Below are 19,095 nucleotides of genomic sequence, written 5' to 3'. Positions count from 1 at the left end.
GGTAGAGTAATCTTGGTTGTAGGTTCTTCCCTTTCATCACTTTAAGTATATCATGCCACTCCCTTCTGGCTTGTAGAGTTTCTGCTGAGAAATCAGCTGTTAACCTTATGGGAGTTCTCTTGCATGTTATTTGTCACTTTTCCCTTGTTGCATTCATTAATTTTTCTTTATCTTTAAGTTTTCTAGTTTGATTACTATGTGTCTCGGCATGTTTCTCCTTGGGTTTATCCTGCCTGGGACTCTCTGCAGTTCCTGGACTGGGGTGTCTATTTCGTTTCCCATGTTAAGGAAGTTTTTGACTATAATCTCTTCAAATATTTTCTCGGGTCCTTTCTCTCTCTCTTCTCCTTCTGGGACCCCTATAATGTGAATGTTATTGCGTCTAATGTTGTCCCAGAGGTCTCTTAGGCTGTCTTCATTTCTTTTCATTCTTTTTTCTTTATTCTGTTCCGCAGCAGTGAATTCCACCATTCTGTCTTCCAGGTCACTTATCCGTTCTTCTGCCTCAATTATTCTGCTATTGATTCCTTCTAGTGTAGTTTTCATTTCAGTTATTTTATTGTTCATCTCTGTCTGTTTGTTCTTTAATTCTTCTAGGTCTTTGTTAAACATTTCTTGCACCTTCTCGATCTTTGCCTCCATTCTTTTTCCGAGCTCCTGGATCATCTTCACTATCATTATTCTGAGTTCTTTTTCTGGAAGGTTGCCTATCTCCACTTCATTTAGCTGTTTTTCTGGGGTTTTGTCTTGTTCCTTCATCTGGTACATAGCCCTCTGCCTTTTCATCTTGTCTCTTTCTGTGAATGTGGTTTTTGTTCCACAGGCTGCAGGTTGTAGTCCTTCTTGCTTCTGCTGTCTGCCCTCTCGGGGGGTGAAGTCTTAAGTCCGTGCTCAAAAATTTTTTGAGAAACACTGTTAAAACATGGTTCCACAAGTTGACTTGTAGAAGGACCTATCAGAAGTTTTGATATACTAACGTGTGTTGTGAATCTACATAAGGATTTAGTACGCCGTATTTCTGAAACAAAATTTATCATAAAACACAAGGCACAACAAAACAAAAAACAGTTTCTACATCTCCCAATTCCAAAGAACACAGTTTGGGAAATGCTGAACCAAACTGAAACCTCTGGTTTCATAAATGAATCAACGAGGTCCAAAGTAGCAGCAGAAAGAGTGCCAAAGGACAAGGAATTTTTAAATCCCCAATAAGAACCCCAATCTTGTATCTTGTATTGGAATACAGATACAATTGCTTGCTCGGTTGCTGGAATCCAGCTCAGACTAGACTTGCTACATGCTATAATATAATTTCACCTTCTTATGAACATAGGGAAGCAAGTTTAAGTGGGCACAAGAGAAATCTTGGTTTGAATTACCAGCAGTTGCTTACTGACCAAAAGTTGAGAGCCATTGGGGCTGGCAGCCATGCTCCAAATGGGTCCTCCAAAGGCATCCATAGCATACTTGATGTTTAACGCCTGCAAATCATACTCAATAATCTCTCCATTGAGTCCAGCACTAAACAGTCGCTGTCCGTTTGCCCAGCACAGAGCTTCTGTAGCCCGAGACTCATGACCTGGGAAAAACTACAGAAACACCATAACTTTTCAACCCACCAGGAATTCATCAGCTGCTAGCACTGAGTGGTCACAGGCAAAAAGGTGAAAATCAAAATGCCTCTCTAGAAATAACTAGTGTGGGGTTTTACACTATGTGAAGATCATGTTACTGATATTTTCATTTTTTTCCGGTTCACATTTTAGTTACTTATACAGTCGGTTTTGTTTCTTTTACTAGGACTTGTTCTGCAAAACCTTTTCAGACAATAAAGTTTCAGACAATCCAGTTTGTATCTGATATATCTAATTTTTAAAAATCATCGCAATTACCTTGATTGAGTGATAATTTCAAAGGTGTACACATGTCAAAAGTTATCAATACGTACAATTTGAATACGTGTTGCTTATTGTGTGTCAATTTCACCAATTAAAAGCTGTTTAAAAAATTAAAATAAATGAAGGCAGCTCACTCCAGCTTTTCATTCAAGTCTCAGATTTCTAAATGTTTTCTTAGCACTCAAAAAGCATTCATACTATCAAGGAATTTTATTCTTATATCTGCTTGATACAAAAGGGAATGAGGAGGTATAATTTTTCCTATCTGAACTTGAAAAGGCAAAATATTAATTAATTAAGTGGCTTGCCCAAAGGGCCAAAGTCAACGACATGAAGAGAATATGGGTCTCCTTACTCCTAGGCACTACTCTTCACTCTCAGAGATATAATGTTTTCTTGTTCTGAGAGTGATCACCAGAGCTAAGCAATCTTCAATAGCAGGGAAGGGAACGTGGAGAAAGTGGAAGACTAGACTGAATTAATTGTTAAAAAAAAAAAAAAGAAAATAGATGGGAAAGGAAAATAAGAGATACTAGGTAAATACCAGTTGACTTATTCATTCAACATGTATTAACTAAGCAGTGTCTTTGTACTAGGCACTTGCTAAATGTTGGGAATACAGTCATGAATATCTGACAAGGTCCTTGTTTTCATAAAATTTAAAGTTCAGCAGGGAAGAAGACATTAAACAAATATATATGAACTATTATATAATTACAATTATCATAAATGACAAGAAAAATCACTGGATGCAACAAGCATGTACCACAGCACGTTTTTCATTCTATGGACTGCGACTCATTTGTGGTGACCAGCAATTTCTTAACTCCTATTAGTGCTTCAGGGATCAGCTCAGTAAGTCATCTCTTTCCAGGAATCCTAAACCCACCTCATCAGAGAAGGCACCTCTCCACTAAGATTCTATGCCTCTGCTTAGGTCTATCATAAAATTTGCCACACTGTTTGGAAACTGTATACTCGTCTTTCCCCCACTGGATTTTGAACTCCTTGAAGGTAGGGCCTCTGACATTCATCTTAATGCCTAATACTTGCCACTCAGTCATTCAGAAACATTTACAGAGTGCCTAAATTCCAAGTAATAAGCTGCTGGGCACCGCATTCATTCATTTTTCCTTCTATTCATTTATATCATGGTGCTTAGGGCATATAAGGCACTCAGTAAATGTGAACTGAATTATTTTGTTGCACTTGAAATCAATAATCACCGCCTTTGAAAAATATGCTGCTGTAACAGCCCTTTGCATACACCCAAACGGTACTTTACCTAATTTAAAATCTTTACTCCCAAATATAAGGCATATAAATCTACCTCCTCTCAGACAGATGAACTTAGGAATCCATCTTCCTGATATCACGTCACCAAAATGTTTGATATTAAAATGTCTCATCATTTTTTCTGAATTGACAATGAAATGTGTACTGACACTTATAGCAGGAAATGCCACTTTACCAAAGTTACAATGGTGCAGAGACTGATATGAAGCAATGGTCTTGACAATTTCCCTTCTTATTGTGCCCAAAAGATCTAGCAAACCTCAGTTTCCAAATGACAGTGAGCACCACAATTCCTAGGTAGGATCTTTCTAACCAACATCACACAGATCAAAACTCTAAGCGCATGGGTCAGACAAGAGATCGCATATTTGTTATGTGGTTCTAAACAACTCCGGAGAGAGTGGGGGAGAGTTACTTTCTTTTGATCTCTTTGAATACAAAAACATAGAAGATTTGGCAGAATTGAACTTAAGAAAAAAATTAACATCAAAAACACCAAATCAGGCTCCCAAATGACTTACTTTCTCCTGAAAGTAGTTTGCTGACAAATTATAAATTTCCACAGTGCCATCTGTTCGTGAAACAGCCAATCTGTTTGACTGGTTATTGTAAGCCACACAGCGGATCCCTGATGGAACATAATTAAAGAAACGTACTCGATGGACCTTAAATTCACCCATTCCTAGGGGGGCAAGAAAAGAATCATTGTTAAACAGCAGTATGTCACACCTCATGTTTCTTACTACCACTATTCTAGGTGGAAGACTCCAACTATATCTCATCGACGTTCATTTCTATTTTTTTTTCACTTTATTTTTGGAGGGGGCCGCACCGGGCGGAATGTGGGATCTTAGTTCCCCAACCAGGGATGGAACCCGAGCCCCCTGCATTGGAAGTGCCGCTTCTTAACCACTGGACCGCCAGGGAAGTCCGACGGAGGTTCATTTCTAAATATCCAACTAATGATGCTTTCATGGCCCATACACAACCTATCAAACAGTCTCCAGAAGCTCAGGATTCTTCAGCAACAAAATTAAAAGATCAACACATACAGCATAACCCAGACTGCCAGCAATCCTGACAACTGCCTGAAGGAAGTGGTCCAGGAAAAGAGGGGTGAGAATTTAAAACGTGATCTTAGAGCAGAAGACTGAACATAACCTCATTCTCTAACTGGGAGTGCGCACTTGAACGGAGCCACATGGGGCTGACGGGATGTATTCGAGGCAGAACTAAGGTCTCCTTTGTATTTTGTGTGTGAGGTTTCTGGGGGTGGGGGTGGTGAACAGGAGGATAAATACCACGACCACTCTGAAGAAGCAAGAAATGTGGACAGTCTAAAGGAGTCTCTCAAAGTCAGGTAAGCAGAACTCCTGTATCAAATTCACCTAGAAAAATGGTTTCAAAAATGCAAGATTCCGGGTCCTGTTCCACAGTTCCAGAATTCCAATCTTCTGGGGCAGGGGGAGGGCTAGCAATCTGCATTTTGGCAAACAACTCTACCTCTACTGCATGCTAACTTTGCAAATCACACACTCAACTACGGTACTGACGGTGGGGCTGATGGGGCAGGAAGAACCGAGAGCGTCTCAAGGGGAGGAACGACAGGACTGGTCGGCATCTGTCAACTACTCCCTCTACCTGCCGCTCCGTCGCCGCCAATATACGCACTCCACTCCGCTCTGGGTCGCCCCTTACTCGTCTCCTTTCAAGGTGAGGAACCTGCTTGCAGAGCAGGCGCGTTCGGCCGGGCCGGGCTAAGAGTGCGTCCAAGGCGCGCGCGAGGGCTCCCCCGCCCCTTCCCTCTCCGGGGATCTCCGGAGTAGCCCCCACCGGCCTCGGCACAAGAGAATCAGCAAGCTCCGCCGGGCGCCGACGTGTAGCAGGCCTCACCCGCTCGAACTCCCCACACCCCGTCCCATCCCCGCTCCCCACGCCCCTTCCCCAACTCACCAGCGGACGGGCTAGGCACTCTCGGCGCTTGTCTTTCTCCGCCCCGGCCCCACGTGCGCGCGCGCTCGCGTGCTCTGCCCCGGAAGTGCTCGCGCCGCAAGGCCGGAAGTGCGCAGGCAGTGCTCGCGGCGGCGGCGACGGCGGCGGGAGGTTCGGTTGTCGCCCGTTGGCCGCGCGGCGCCGCGCTCGGCGGCCGCCATTGCAGGTCAGGCCGCGGGCAGGGAGCGCGGGAGGCCGCGGGGAGCGAGGGCCGAGCCGGGAATGGGGGCGAGGGTGCGAGGGAGCGGGAAGCTAGGGAGCTGGGGCCGGGCGGGGCACGCGGCTCGAGAAGAAGAATGGCGAGCGGAGGGGCGGGGAGTGGGGGAGCGGCGAGCGGGGGAGGGGAGGCCGGGAAGGGGGAGGGGAGCGGGGAGGGCCGTGCAGAGGTGAGGGCGACCCAAGAGGGGCCCCTGGTAGGAGGGCCGGGAATTTGGAGAAGGGAGCAATGTGGAGTCGGAAGGCGGAGGGAAGGAAGGGAGCGAGCAGGGCGGAGCGGGAGAAGGGCGGAAGGAGTGGCCGAGCGGGGGCGGAGGACGGAGAAGGGGGCGGCGCGGGCTGGAACCTCGAGGTTTGTGCAGAAAGGGGCTCTTCCCTGGGTGGGGAGATAAACCAGCAGGGGATGCTTGCGAGAGTGGGGTAGCACTGGAACCCAGGAAGTAGCGGGAACATCAGAAAGGGGACTTAGCGGGGGATAGGACTGTGAGGTTCCTTTGAGGGGACATTTTAAGTCGTGGGGGAGAGGCTGCTGGGAGCGGTAATTGGGAGGGTGGTTGGAAGGAAGAGACAGTCTGGAGAGTGATCCAGCTTCATTTGTGGGCGGCGTGAGAGACGAGAGAAGAGTGGGGTGGAGTCGGGTCCTGGAGGAGAGAAGTACTTAAGAATTGAGCGGGGGGCTTCCCTGGTGCGCAGTGGTTGCGCGTCCGCCTGCCGATGCAGGGGAACCGGGTTCGCGCCCCGGCCTGGGAGGATCCCACATGCCGCGGAGCAGCTGGGCCCGTGAAGCCATGGCTGCTGGGCCTGCGCGTCCTCAACGGGAGAGGCCACAGCGGAGGGAGGCCCGCATACCACACAAAAAAATAAAAATAAAAAAAAGAATTGAGGGGGAAATAGGGAACGATTTGGAAAATGAGGGTGGTAGAGGAATAACGTTTAAAGACTAATCTTTGGGAGGAGGATGAACGGTTTGGAAAGAGTATTCCGGGGGTGGGGAGTGGAGGAAGGCAGTTTAAAGAATAGTTTCCTTGGGAGGTAGGAGAAAGGGTAAAACAGCTTGGTGAGAGGTCCTAGAGAAAGTCTCTGGGGTAATTTGGAGGGGGGTGGGGAAGAGAGGGGAAGCGGATGGAGAAGTCCCAGAAAGTGAGCGGGGCTAGAAATAGGAAGTGTTTGTAGGTCAAATGGAAGGGAGGGGAGGGGGTCGGGGAGAGGGTGGAGAAGATGGGGCTGATGGGAGGGGAATCCAGGACAGAGGGAGACCTCAAGTAGAGCTATAAAGGAAGGGGCTTTGGGGAAGATAGGGTGCCACAGCAGTAGGAGGAGGAAGGGTAGAAGGGGCCGCAGAGTAGCAGAAGATGGAGAAAACTGGAGTAACTCAGATCGACTGAAGCCATCTTTTCTACCCATTGTCTACAAATACCAGTAATTGATTCCCTCCTCATGGGAATCTTAAAATGTGATGGGAAAGTAAAAAAAAGTTTGGCCAAAAAGTTCGTTCGGTTGTTTCAGTAAGATGACTCTAGTACGGCTTAGTTGTCTTTAACTTCATTCAAAACAATTTTGCTAGATTATATTGTGGCAGCATTTTTTTAAAACATAAAAATTGGTGAATTTTTGTGTAGCCATTTTAATATTGAAGATGGAAGAAAGCAACATTTTCGGCATATTATGCTTTATTATTTCAAGAAAGGTAGCAACGCAACTGAAACACAAAAAAAGATTTGTGCAGTGTATGGAGAAGGTGCTGTGACTGATCGAACGTGTCAGAAGTGGTTTTTGAAGTTGCGTGCTGGAGATTTCTTGCTGGACCATGCTCCACAGTTGGGTAGACCAGTTGAAGTTGATAGCGATCAAATCGAGACATTAATTGAGAACAATCAACGTTATACCATGCGGGAGATAGCGGACATACTCAAAGTATCCAAATCAAGCATTGAAAATCATTTGCACCAGCTTGGTTACGTTAATCGCTTTGGTGTTTGGGTTCCATGTAAGTTAAGCAAAGAAAACCTTCTTTTTTTTTTTTTTTTTTTTTTTTTTTTTTGTTGAAGAAAACCTTCTTGACCATATTTCCACATGGGATTCTCTACTTAAACGTAACAAAAATGTTCTATTTTTAAAACAAATTGTGACGGGCAATGAAAGTGGATACTGTACGGTAATGTGGAATGGAAGAGGTCGCCGGGCAAGTGAAATGATCCACCACCATCCACACCAAAGGCCGATCTTCATCCAAAAATGGTGATGTTGTGTATATTGTGGGATTGGAAAGGAGTCCTCTATTATGAGCTCCTTCCAGAAAACCAAACGATTAATTCCAGCAAGTACTGCTCCCAATTAGACCAACTGAAAACAGCACTTGACGAAAAGCGTCCGGAATTAGTCAACAGAGAACGTATAATCTTCCATCAGGATTCTGCAAGACTGAATGTTTCTTTGATGACCTGGCAAAAACTGTTACAGCTTGGCTGGGAAGTTCTGATTCATCCGGGGGAGGGCCGTGCGGAGGTGGGGGGCGACCCAGAGGGGCCCCCTGGTAGGAGGGCCGGGAATTGTGGAGAAGGGAGCAATGTGGAGTCGGAAGGCGGAGGGAAAGAAGGGAGCGAGCAGGGCGGAGCGGGAGAAGGGCGGAAAGAGTGGCCGAGCGCAGGCGGAGGACGGAGAAGGGGGCGGCGCGGGCCGGAACCTCGAGGTATGTGCGGAAAGGGGCTCTTCCCTGGGTGGGGAGGGAACCCAGCACGGGGTGCTTGCGAGAGTGGGGTAGAACTGGAACCCAGGAAGTAGCGGGAACATCAGAAAGGGAACTTAGCGGGGGATAGGACTGTGAGGTTCCTTCGAGGGGACATTTTAAGTCGTGGGGGAGAGGCTGCTGGGAGCGGTAATTGGGAGGGTGGTTGGAAGGATTTTGAAGTTGCGTGCTGGAGATTTCTTGCTGGACCATGCTCCACAGTTGGGTAGACCAGTTGAAGTTGATAGCGATCAAATCGAGACATTAATTGACGGAGTGAGAGACGAGAGAAGAGTGGGGTGGAGTCGGGTCCTGGAGGAGAGGAGTAGTTAAGAATTGAGGGGGAAATAGGGAACGATTTGGAAAATGAGGGTGGTAGAGGAATAATGTTTAAAGACTAATCTTTGGGAGGAGGATGAACGGTTTGGAAAGAGTATTCCGGGGGTTGGGAGGTGGAGGAAGGCAGTTTAAAGAGTAGTTTCCTTGGGAGGTAGGAGAAAGGGTTAAACAGCTTGGTGAGCGGTCCTAGAGATAGCCTGGGGGTAATTTGGGGGGGGGGGGCGGATGGGGAAGTCCCAGAAAGTGGGCGGGGCTAGAAATAGGAAGTGTTTGTAGCTGAAATTGAAGGGAGGGGAGGGGGTCGAGGAGAGGGTGCCTCAAGTAGAGCTATAAAGGAAGGGGCTTTGGGGAAGATAGGGTGCCACAGCAGTAGGAGGAGGAAGGGTAGAAGGGGCCGCAGAGTAGCAGAAGATGGAGAAAACTGGAGTAACTCAGATCGACTGAAGCCATCTTTTCTACCCATTGTCTACAAATACCAGTAATTGATTCCCTCCTCATGGGAATCTTAAAATGTGATGGGAAAGTACCACATGTATGCATAGTGTCCACACACGTTTTTGAACCCACTCTTCACTAATGAAAAGTTTGGAAGCATTCAGTTCCACCTACTCTCCATGGCCCCTTTTTGGAGGAGAGCAAGCTTCTCATTTAGAAACTGGATTTTAGCACTTAATGACTTGACATAAGCCTGTCAAGAGACAAGATCTTCCCTTTGAAACTTAGACTCTCCCCATCAGTCACAAAATCACAACACTGCTAATAAAAATAATGTATTGAGTTGTATATAAAAGTTCCTGAATTGTTCATTTCATGGAAAGACACGCAGAGAAATAGTTATCATGCTTAGAGGAAAAAAACGTTCCAGAACTTAATCCCTGAAGCAGTTTGGTGAACCCTGACTGCCATATTTGAATTGTTCTCCTATTGTGTAAGCTTGATTTTATTCTGATAACATGCTGCTTTTATAGGATGTTTTAGTCCACTGTAAACATTAAAATAATAAGTACACAGAGTAGTATAAAGTCATTCTATTGGACATGTACTAAGAAAATGCCATGTTCCTCCAGGTAATCAATAGCTTGACCCTAAAGGTTAACCATGTTAGGCACTGTGCTGAGGACTTTACATTCATAACTTTATTTAATGCTCACAACCACCCTTTGAGATGGGTTCTCTTTTATGCTCAATTTATTGGTGGAGAAACTGCAACATGAGATTAAATTACCCCCGTCATACGCAGGCTAGATAAATGGCAGAATCAGAATCCAGGTCTGATTCAGTTCTCACAGAATCCCTAAACACAAAGAGTAGTTTCTGGGCCCGAATAAGAACTCAATAAATGCTAATTGTTGGCCCAGCAATTTGCAAACATTTTGTGTCATATATTTAATTTTTTAAAATAAAAGTGAATTTTTTTAAATTAAGAATTGTAAAGTTAAAGCCTTTATTCCGTTTAAAAAGCAACAAAAAAAGAAAGAAAAGATGAAAGGGCCAATGTTTATTACAGCTAAACATTGTTTAGCTGTAATAAAATTTAATTATGTGTAGTTAGGTTAAACCATTGAGTCAAAGCCCGTTTCAGTGAAAGCTGCATAATCTGTTTAATACGATACATACCACGCTTTCTTCTGCTACATTTTATTTTGGGGGCAATTACCATCATGAGGATCATTGCTCATGATGTTCTCTGTAAGACCTTAGTAATATTAGCAATTTAACAACTCAGAAACCAATGGATACGAAATTTTGTAGGAGATTAGATGAATCAGTGACAAAGAATGTGCTCTGTTCTTTTGACTTATTTTGCCCTCCGCAGGCAGGCAGGAAACAGAGGTTTAGGCTGTAGTTTTGAATCCTGGAGGTAACCTTGAGTACATCTCTAGGGATTTCAGAAACCTAAATCTCGTCAGTTGGCTATGATGAAAAAGCATGCTCATTTGTTTTGAGCTGCCTACCCAACAGATGTCATAGTTACTTTGGTGGCAAGATATAACATCTTCCTCATAGGTGGTTTATTTGCCATCTTGTGGGAAATGTTACGAGAAAGGCTAATGTTTGTAAAGCAAGTTCCTGTACTGATGTCCTGCATGAGAAGGGGCTGTGTGAGAGGACTGCAGGACAGGCTGGATGGTGGAGGAGTTAGAATTCACATTCGCCGTCTACCGCTTACTAGCTGTTCCACCAGTTACTTAACCTTAAGCTTCTCTAAGCCCGTTTCCTCACTGTAAAATGGGAGTGATAGTACCTGTATCATAGGATTGTTTTCAGGATGAAAGGAGAGAATCCAGATAAATGTTCAAAAAGGTTTAGCTGTGTGAGAAATGAAGCTTTTTGTATTACAAAGATAATGCTCTGCCTGAACTTTTCTTCCTAATTAAGAAATTGTGGTGGCACTTTGATTTTTCAGGTTTTTAATGACTTTCAAAATGACAGTTAAATAAGATGTATCCCAGATTTGGTCTGATTTCAGACAGACCTTTTGAGTTTTGATTAGGGCTCCCATTGTGAGTGTTGGTTGATTCTGAGAATGTGGGTTCTTTTGCTGTTCTGTGGTTTGTTCAGGGGTCTTGAAGTCATCTGGACCACTGTCTTGAGAAACAACAGTGTCTTGACTTAACTCAGGATCTCCAAAGTAACTCCAGGTCTCAAGACCGGGGATGATCTGGGGCAACCTCAGATATTTCTAGAAATTTCTTAGAAAATATTTCTAGAAATCTTGAAGCCCCCCACAAAGGCTTTTTTTTTCCTTTAAGAGAAAAAAATAGTTAAAACATACAAAGTGCTTTTTAAAAAGTTTCGTTTACATAGCTAAAGTCATTTGACTAAGTTAGGAATATAGAACTTACGTGTTTAGTTTGTTTAGCTATGTAAAGGCTCCAAAAAATTGAGTAGTAAAACATTTCCCCCTTTTATAAGGGGAGGGGTAGGGAGTCAAAATAATTCATTGCAGGGGAAAGGTGTTTGGTTTTTTCCACACCTTCCTATCTCTCCAGGTCTCCAAGTCTGTACTGTAGTTGTGGCCTCTGAGACTTCACTCTGAAATATATTGAATTTAAACATCTTTTTGAAAAGTGGCATCAGTTCTTCCTGGCTGTACAGAAACGTGGAATTATTATTCTTCAACAAAGACCAGTTAGTTGGTCCTAGCTAAATCTGGGATTAAACTCAAGGCTGTTGAGAGTGAGGTGCTGGGCAATCTCTTCCAGTGACTCCTTTTAGTGTCATGATTTGATATGGTGCATTCATCAAACCATGCCTTCAGATATTGCTCTTGATAAAGCTGCAGTTTCTACACAAGCAATACCTTAGAACAAGAACTTAGAAATCGCTCTGCTTATTTTTAAATGTTGGAATGAGTTGAGACTGAAGACTTAGAAATCTTTTTGTTATACAGAAAATTTTAATTATAATGTTACTTGTTATTACTAATAGGATTTGACTTGTATTATACTTCTTCACCTCCTTGTTTTCCTACTAACTTTTTCTGCCTACTTTCAAGGGGATGAGGACAGATTGGGCTGCATGTTCTCATTATCTTTTTTAGTCATCTCCACACTAAGTGAAATACATATTCCCTGTCACCTCCATCAGGTGTGTTCTCAGTGATGTACTCAGGTATACATACCTACTCTGGAGCATAGTTGCCTAGAGCAAGGAGCAAGAAGAAGAAGAATCTGATTCAGCCAATGGGATATTTTAAGGTGCTGAAGTAGAATTTTAAAATTCACAAAAGGGATGCCTTCCCCTACATCACTTACTAACTTGGTAAATACACCCTCGTGTACATAAATATAGCCATATCAGTCCACAGGTTCCTCTTGTAAGCTAGCCTCTTGTAAGCTGCGTGTGAACTTCATTTGTATTCACATCTCCGGCATCTCATTAGGTCTAGCACAAGTTTTTAGGCCACAGAATTCTTATTTTTACAAGAATTGCTAGATGTCTGCCAGTATCAATAGGTGTACTCAGGCAGGGCCTCCTACATAAGTGGATAGAGAGCTGTGTGTGCGCATTGAAGCACGGCGACAAGTATGGAGGTGCAGCTACTCTGACCCAGCTACCAGGCATCTGTTTTCCTTTATTCACTTAGGCCACCATTTTTTCTGTTTTTTTGTTTTTGTTTTTATTTTTTGGCCGCGCCATGCAGCTTGCGGTATCTTAGTTCCCTGACCAGGGATTGAACCCAGGCCCATGGCAGTGAAAGCGCAGAGTCCCAACCACTGGACCACCAGGGAATCCCCTTTAGGCCACTGTTTTGAATTCCTGTTCTGATAGGAGACTGTCGAGGAAATGGGGAATGCACTGAAAATATTTCTACATCCCCTTTGCCTAAACAGTCTGCACATTCCTATCTCAAACACGTGGTCAGAGGTCTTAAAGATTAATCTCCTTCCCTGCCATGATTTTCCTGAAATTTGTATCTGTGTGAACACCCTATTGCTTTTCTGAAACCACCTGTATTTTACACTTATCAAGGAAAATATACTGTTTCATCAGTCATCAAAAGCTTATTTACAAGAACTCTTTCTCAATCTATATGCATTTATTAACCTTTAGAAACTTCACAACTTCAGTTTCAATTATTGAGCCTTTTTTGATTCATGGCTAAGATGTACCTACCATTCGCTTAATTTTACTCAAAATTATAGTGTGGAAATGTTGATTTATTTATCCCATTCTTTAAAAAATTAGCTATATGTTAGTCTTTAAAGCATTTCCACATTTTTTAAAAAATTTATTTATTGGCTGCATCGGGTCTTCGTTGCTGCGCAGGCTTTCTCTAGTTGCAGCAAGTGGGGGCTACTCTTCGTTGCGGTGCGTGAGCTGCTTTGTTGCGGAGCACGGGCTCTAAGCGCGCAGGCTTCAGTAGTTGTGGCGCGTGGGCTTCAGTAGTTGTGGCTTGCGGGCTCTAGAGCGCAGGCTTAGTAGTTGTGGCTCCTGGGCTTAGTTGCTCTGTGGCATGTGGGATCTTCCCGGACGAGGGCACGACCCCGTGTCCCCTGCATTGGCAGGCGGATTCTTAACCACTGTGCCATCAGGGAAGCCCTCCACATATGTTTGTTTTATTTGGTCTTCATGATAGTTAAATGAGTCAGACAATCCAGGTTTTAGCCCCACGGTCATTAAGTGACTTGTGTATGATGACACTGAAAGAGTTCCACACGTACGGGCTGGAACCTGAATTTAGGCCTTCTAATTTTAAATTATTAGTCTCTCCTTCAAGAAACCTTGGAAGACTATTAAAAGTGCTTTTGATTGTTCTGTTGATGGTGGAGGTGGGGCCTTCTTATCTGTCAGAAGACCTTTGCCCTCCTGAGCCAGTGTATTACCTGTTGTCAAGTGGTACCACACTTGGTACTGCTACAGCAGGTCTGGCTTATTCAAACATGACTTCTTGATTCAGCTCTTGCTGAATGCATGTACGCAGTGCCTGCCTGATGCCTTCATGCCTTTTTATTCTCACTTGGTTTTCTTCTTTGAGAGGGTATTGATTATGAGTGTAAAGTTAGATGACCTAGGTTCTTGTGTTGGCTCTGCCACCTGCTAGCTGTGTGTGTACCACATAAAGCAAATGTATCCCTCAGTAACTTCATCTGCAAAATACGGATAAGTCCCTATCTCAGAGTGGTTGAATGAGATACCACCCATGATATATATGCACAGCATCTGACTCATAGTAAAAATTCAATAAATATTAGCTGCTCTTTATATTTGAATTTGAAGTCCAGTGATTGACCAACCTCACGTTTCCAAAATGTGTTTGGTGCTCAAGAGTAAGAGGTTCCACTGTCTTACAGGGCTGCTGTGAATATACTTTTCACTGGAGATCCAAAACAAAGATTAACATGTCAGTAAGGAAACCTGTTTTAACTTTACGCAGGTGTTTGCTAATCATTTGCTAATCGTGAGCAATTATAATTATAGCAGTTATAATTCCTGTTAACTTGCTGTTCTATAGTTGGTAAACACTGATCTGATAACCTTCCACTAGGCTCCATCTATTCATTGGAAAGATTTGTACAGAAGCTGTAGTTTAGATCCCCCATCCCTCAATCTCCCCATTAATCTATCCTTCTCAGGAAGACAACGTACACGAAGACAGTTGTTTCAGGCAAAAATGTCCCATTTTAATTCATTCTTGTAGAGTGCCGCAAACTTGCCACCAGGTGGTGCCATTGTATAAAACGAAAGTAGATTAAGCGTCAGGGTATCCTTAGTGTCTAAATGATGAAAGATGGGCAAAGTGTTTGATGAGAATCACATCAGAAATCAGCTTACCGTTCACTAAAGTTGTCTGGAAGACCTTTTCCGTTCTCTTGGCTTTTAGGTAAGAGATCATTTGAACCTTGAAATATAAGGTAACCAAAGTGGCAGACATGAAGCTTATGTCATCACCAAAGGAAGAAGTAAAATCTGAAAGAATTCCTTAGTTTTTTAGAACCATGCAGAATGGAAAATACAATATCCTTGAGAAAGGCAAGTTAGCATACTGGCCAAGAGTGTGGGCTCTGCAGTGTATGTCTTGGGTTCAGATCCTGGCTCATAGACTAGTAGCTATGCGACCTTGAACACAGTTGTGATACCTATTAACTTTGCACAGTGTACACTGTAGTTGACCCTTGGTGAGCTGAAGCAATTTTATATGTTATAGAGTTGTTAGGGGATTGAAATTAAATATGTCTGAAGCACTTAGAAAAGTGCCTAGCACACAGTAAGTGACAAATGTTAGCTATCGTTATTATCCTAAAGAAATTTTTTTTCCTCTACAGCTTATTTTCAGTTGCTTTTTAAAGACGGGAAGCTCATGGTGCAGATCATTATTTCCAGGTGAGTACCTTTTGAGACTTTTTTTAATTTAGCTTGAATGATTAGGGCTATATAGGTTTGAAATTTCCCTGGAAGAATTGGGGTCCTTAGGTGCATCTTGCACAAATCCTTGCATTTCAATTTCTAGTTCAGTGTCTAGCACTGCCCAGTTTCCCAAGAATTCGTGCTCAGAAAAGAGATCTCTTGGGCCTTGAATGGTGGTGTAGGACACTATTATTCATCCTTCACCCCTCCAAAATATTGTAACCGCCAGCCCTTTGCTTGCAGTGCTGGGGCTGGAGGCCTGGCAGAATGGGTGCTGATGGAGCTACAGGGGGAGATCGAGGCTCGCTACAGCACTGGATTAGCTGGAAACCTCCTGGGAGACCTACATTACACCACTGAGGTGAGGGGACTTTTCTTTCCCTGCCTGATGCTTCAGGAAAGCAAGCTACACCAAGGTGGTGCTCCCAGGACCCAGAGTGAGGACTGCCCTCAGGTTTGTTATTCAAGGTCTAGCTAAGCCATTGCTTATTCTCCCCACACCTCTGCAGTAGCAGGGAAATTTAGCTTTGGGGAATCTGGAAAGGTCACAGTTCTAAAAGTAGAAATTCTCTTACTTGGGGCTAGAAAGACTAAAAAGGGTATGAGGGTGGGTTGTCCTTTGTGGCTTCTCAACAGTGGTTGAGGGAGTGGAGGTGCCAGCATTGCCTCCCAAGAGCATCTCTAGAAGGCACCTGAATGTTACGACCTTGCCCTGAACCTCAGGCATCTCATTCTTGTTCTGCCAAAGGGAATCCCTGTGCTGATCGTGGGGCATCATATCCTGTATGGGAAAATCATCCACCTGGAGAAACCCTTTGCCGTCCTTGTTAAACACACTCCCGGGGAGCAGGATTGTGATGATCTTGGCTGCAGGAGTGGCACCCAGTACCTGGTAACAGCACTCATCAAAAACAAGATCCTTTTCAAAACTCGCCCCAAGCCCATTATCACCAACGTCCCCAAGAAAGTATGAAAGAACCCCGGATTTTCCCTAGAGAGCGGCCAACTCCTTGGACTCGTGCTCCGCTGCCACCTCGAGGACGGATGGACAGTTCCCTGGGACCACAAGGGGGTCCTGCTTTAAACACAGGCCACCCTCTGGGTATGAACTCAGATCCCTTCCTTATGGCAACCGGCTCTCTTGGTGGAAATTTGGCCCCATTTCAAAGGAACCCGTCTCCTTTTCCAACTTCATCAGGCTCATTGGCTTCAAATCCAGCACCTTTCCCTGCTGGTGCTCGTGACCCAAGCATGGCTTCTTTTCCAAGAGGGATGAATCCCACTGGCACAGGTGCAGTTTCTTTCCCAAGGCCGGGTGGTCTCTTGGGCCCAAGCCCAGGGTCAGCTCTAAATCCTAGAGCAGGGGCTCTTCCAGGCCCAGGGCCTCTGTCTAACCCAAGGCTAGGGGGTCTCCCAGGGCCAGGTCCTATGTCCAACCCAAGGCCAGGTGGTCTTCTGGGAACAGGTCCTGACCCCAGAAGTGGTGGCCCTATGGGCCCTGGATCTGGACCCAACCTGAGAGCAGGTGTCCTGTTGACTTCTGGGAATGGTCCTCCCAATCCTAGACCCGTTGGCCTGGGCCCCGGACCAAGTCCCAATCTGAGATCGGGCTTTGTAGGTACAAACCCTGCCCCGAGGTCAGGTATGTTTCCAGGCCCTGGCCTTGGGCCCAACCCAAGGTCAAGTGGCCTGGGCCCAGGACTTGGACCTAACCCAAGGGCAGGTGGCCTGGCCCCAAGCCCTAATTTGGACACCAGAGCAGGTGGCCTCTTGGGCACAGGATCTGGTCTTAACTTAAGAATGGCTGGACCTCAAAGCCTAGATCTTGCACCCATTCTAAGAGCAGCAGGTCTTTTAGGAGCAAATTCAGCTGCTTTCTCACAGTCTTCTGGAAACATGGGCACAAGCCCATCTTCCATGGCCAGAATACCTGGCCCCATAGGCCCAAACTCGGGTCCTGGCTCTCGGGGAATTGGCCTTCCAGGGCCAAATCCATCTCCCATGTCGAGGGCTCCTGGCCCCATTGGCCCTAATTCAGCTCATTTTTCAAGGCCCGCTGGCCCCATGGGAGTAAATGCTAATCCTTTTCCAAGGGGGACAGGTTCAGGGGGATTGAACCCAGCTGCTTTCTCTCAGTCTTCTAACACATTGGCTTCAAACCCAGTTAACTTCCAGAGGTCTGCTGGCCTCCAGGGCTCAAGTCCGGCAATTTTCCCAAGAGCCTCTGGGCCACTAGGCTCCAACCCAGCTAACTTTCCAAGGGCCACTGGTTTACAGGGTCCAAGTCCAGCTACCTTCCCAAGGTCTACTGGCCCATTAGGCCCTGGTCAGGTTACTTTCTCCAGGTCAGCTCCTGGGCCCCTAGGCTCTTCGCCAGCAGGCCCTGTGGGTATCAACCCAGCTCCTTTTGCAAGGCCAACTGGGACCCTGGGTCTAAACCCAGCTTCCTTTCCAAGGATGAATGGCCCTGTAAGCAAGACTTTGGTCCCATTTCCTAGAGTGGGGAGCCTCCCTGGCACAAACCCAGCTGCTTTCCCCAGACCAGGGGGTCCAATGGCTGCAATGTACCCAAATGGAATGTTACCCCCTTAAACACCATTTTCTCTCCAGGACCACCTTGGTTTCCAGGCACTGTGGTTCTGGGCAGGGGCTGTGTTTTAGGTGAAAGGGTAGATAATGGAGCTACAGTCTGAAGTACATAGCTGGGGCTCGAGTTCAAATGAGCCTTTTTTCCCCCTCTGCGTCTTTCTTGACTGAAGGTGAAATGTTATCTGTGGGACATGGACTTTGGCAGGTGGGAATGATCCCACTTTGCGAGAAGGAATCTCCAGCCTTCCAGAAGCCTGCTGTGCTTTTGTCCCACAGCTTTCTGCCCCTTGTTTCTTACTAGTTTCTTGAATTGTTCTTGTGGACTTTTCCTCAGGGATACATTGGCCTGCAGGTTCCAATTCATATGCGGTCCCCTGCTCACCACTGGAGAATCAGCTCACTGCTGTCTAGAAATGTTGCGTTGGTGAGCGGACCATGCTTCAGCAGCACTGACCTGGTCACCCTCTACTGCCATACCTTCCCCTGGGGGCTGGAACACAGAACAGGGAAGTGCAACCACTTCAGAGAGCCACCAAATTTCTGCTTGCCTGACCGGGCCTGCAGCTCCCTTCTCCTGGGACTGACTTAGCGGAAGCCAGGATCCAGGCTCCACTGCTCATCCTGCTCCCTCTCCACTGGTACTCCCAATCAAAGAGCCTCAACATTAAACTGATGTGGATGGGGTTATGGGAATTGGGGTGGGGGTGGGGGGAATGAAGGGGAGAAATCACTGTGCTTCGTTCAGCCTGATGTGAAAGGATGGTTGGTGTTTTCCTGCATTGTACCTTTTCTTACTGTTTCTTTAATAAATGGGACGAGAGGGCTATTGATTTCACTCCCTTTTTATTACCTGTTCCACAGGGAAGGAAGTTTACCCACTGCTTTTCATTGTTTCAGCTTGGCCACAGTCCTACATTACCTTCCAGATAATGACATTTTCAAGGAGGAAGCAAGCTTTGGTTTTTAGCCTTAGCTGGTTAACTGGGGCTCACTCACTGGCTCGTAATTTCACCAAAGACCCCATCCACTCTCTACAATAAAATACGCCACCATAGGTGTGCAGTTATCAAGGTAGACCTACTGTATTCCCCAGGTCCAGAGGCAGCTGTGACAACTTACCTGCTTCTGAGTTCCACTGGAATTTCCTTGGCAAAACTAGTTCTTCCTCAAGTACCAATCTTGAAACTG

The 19,095-nt window shown here is 45.3% G+C and overlaps 4 protein-coding genes across 6 annotated transcripts in view; 2 read left to right on the top strand and 2 right to left on the bottom strand.

The window, feature by feature from the left end:
- UTP4 (UTP4 small subunit processome component) overlaps positions 1-5,228 on the bottom strand; it is a 33,527-nt gene extending 28,299 nt beyond the window's left edge. Inside the window, exons 1-3 of one of the 2 annotated variants that reach the window (XM_024124891.1) lie at positions 5,148-5,228; positions 3,716-3,876; positions 1,398-1,589 (exon numbers count right to left, since the gene is read on the bottom strand). In XM_024124891.1, coding sequence (XP_023980659.1) covers positions 1,398-1,589; positions 3,716-3,874 — 351 coding nt within the window. In that variant the 5' untranslated portion in view covers positions 3,875-3,876; positions 5,148-5,228. Of the gene's footprint in view, positions 1-1,397; positions 1,590-3,715; positions 3,877-5,147 lie in introns of those variants that run through there. The other variant, XM_055079351.1, reaches the window with a different exon arrangement.
- Positions 5,229-5,248: 20 nt separating this feature from the next.
- Positions 5,249-18,735, top strand: CHTF8 (chromosome transmission fidelity factor 8). The gene is made up of 4 exons (XM_024124896.3): positions 5,249-5,352; positions 15,237-15,294; positions 15,562-15,679; positions 16,067-18,735. The coding sequence occupies exons 2-4, from the start codon at positions 15,272-15,274 to the stop codon at positions 16,289-16,291; spliced, it is 366 nt and encodes a 121-aa protein (XP_023980664.1). The 5' UTR covers positions 5,249-5,352; positions 15,237-15,271; the 3' UTR covers positions 16,292-18,735.
- DERPC (DERPC proline and glycine rich nuclear protein) lies at positions 16,288-18,735 on the top strand. The gene is made up of 2 exons (XM_028477704.2): positions 16,288-16,609; positions 18,242-18,735. Exons 1-2 carry the CDS (start codon positions 16,288-16,290, stop codon positions 18,316-18,318), a joined length of 399 nt encoding a protein of 132 aa, XP_028333505.1. The 3' UTR covers positions 18,319-18,735.
- Positions 18,305-19,095, bottom strand: part of HAS3 (hyaluronan synthase 3) — a 26,318-nt gene continuing 25,527 nt past the window's right edge. The window contains exon 3 of one of the 2 annotated variants that reach the window (XM_055079353.1): positions 18,305-18,397. In XM_055079353.1, coding sequence (XP_054935328.1) covers positions 18,305-18,397 — 93 coding nt within the window. Of the gene's footprint in view, positions 18,398-18,969; positions 19,093-19,095 lie in introns of those variants that run through there. The other variant, XR_003676498.2, reaches the window with a different exon arrangement.

Source organism: Physeter macrocephalus, chromosome 17, assembly GCF_002837175.3.
Source record: "Physeter macrocephalus isolate SW-GA chromosome 17, ASM283717v5, whole genome shotgun sequence".
NCBI classification, from domain to species: domain Eukaryota; kingdom Metazoa; phylum Chordata; class Mammalia; order Artiodactyla; family Physeteridae; genus Physeter; species Physeter macrocephalus.
This window is presented reverse-complemented; position numbering and strand designations above follow the sequence as displayed.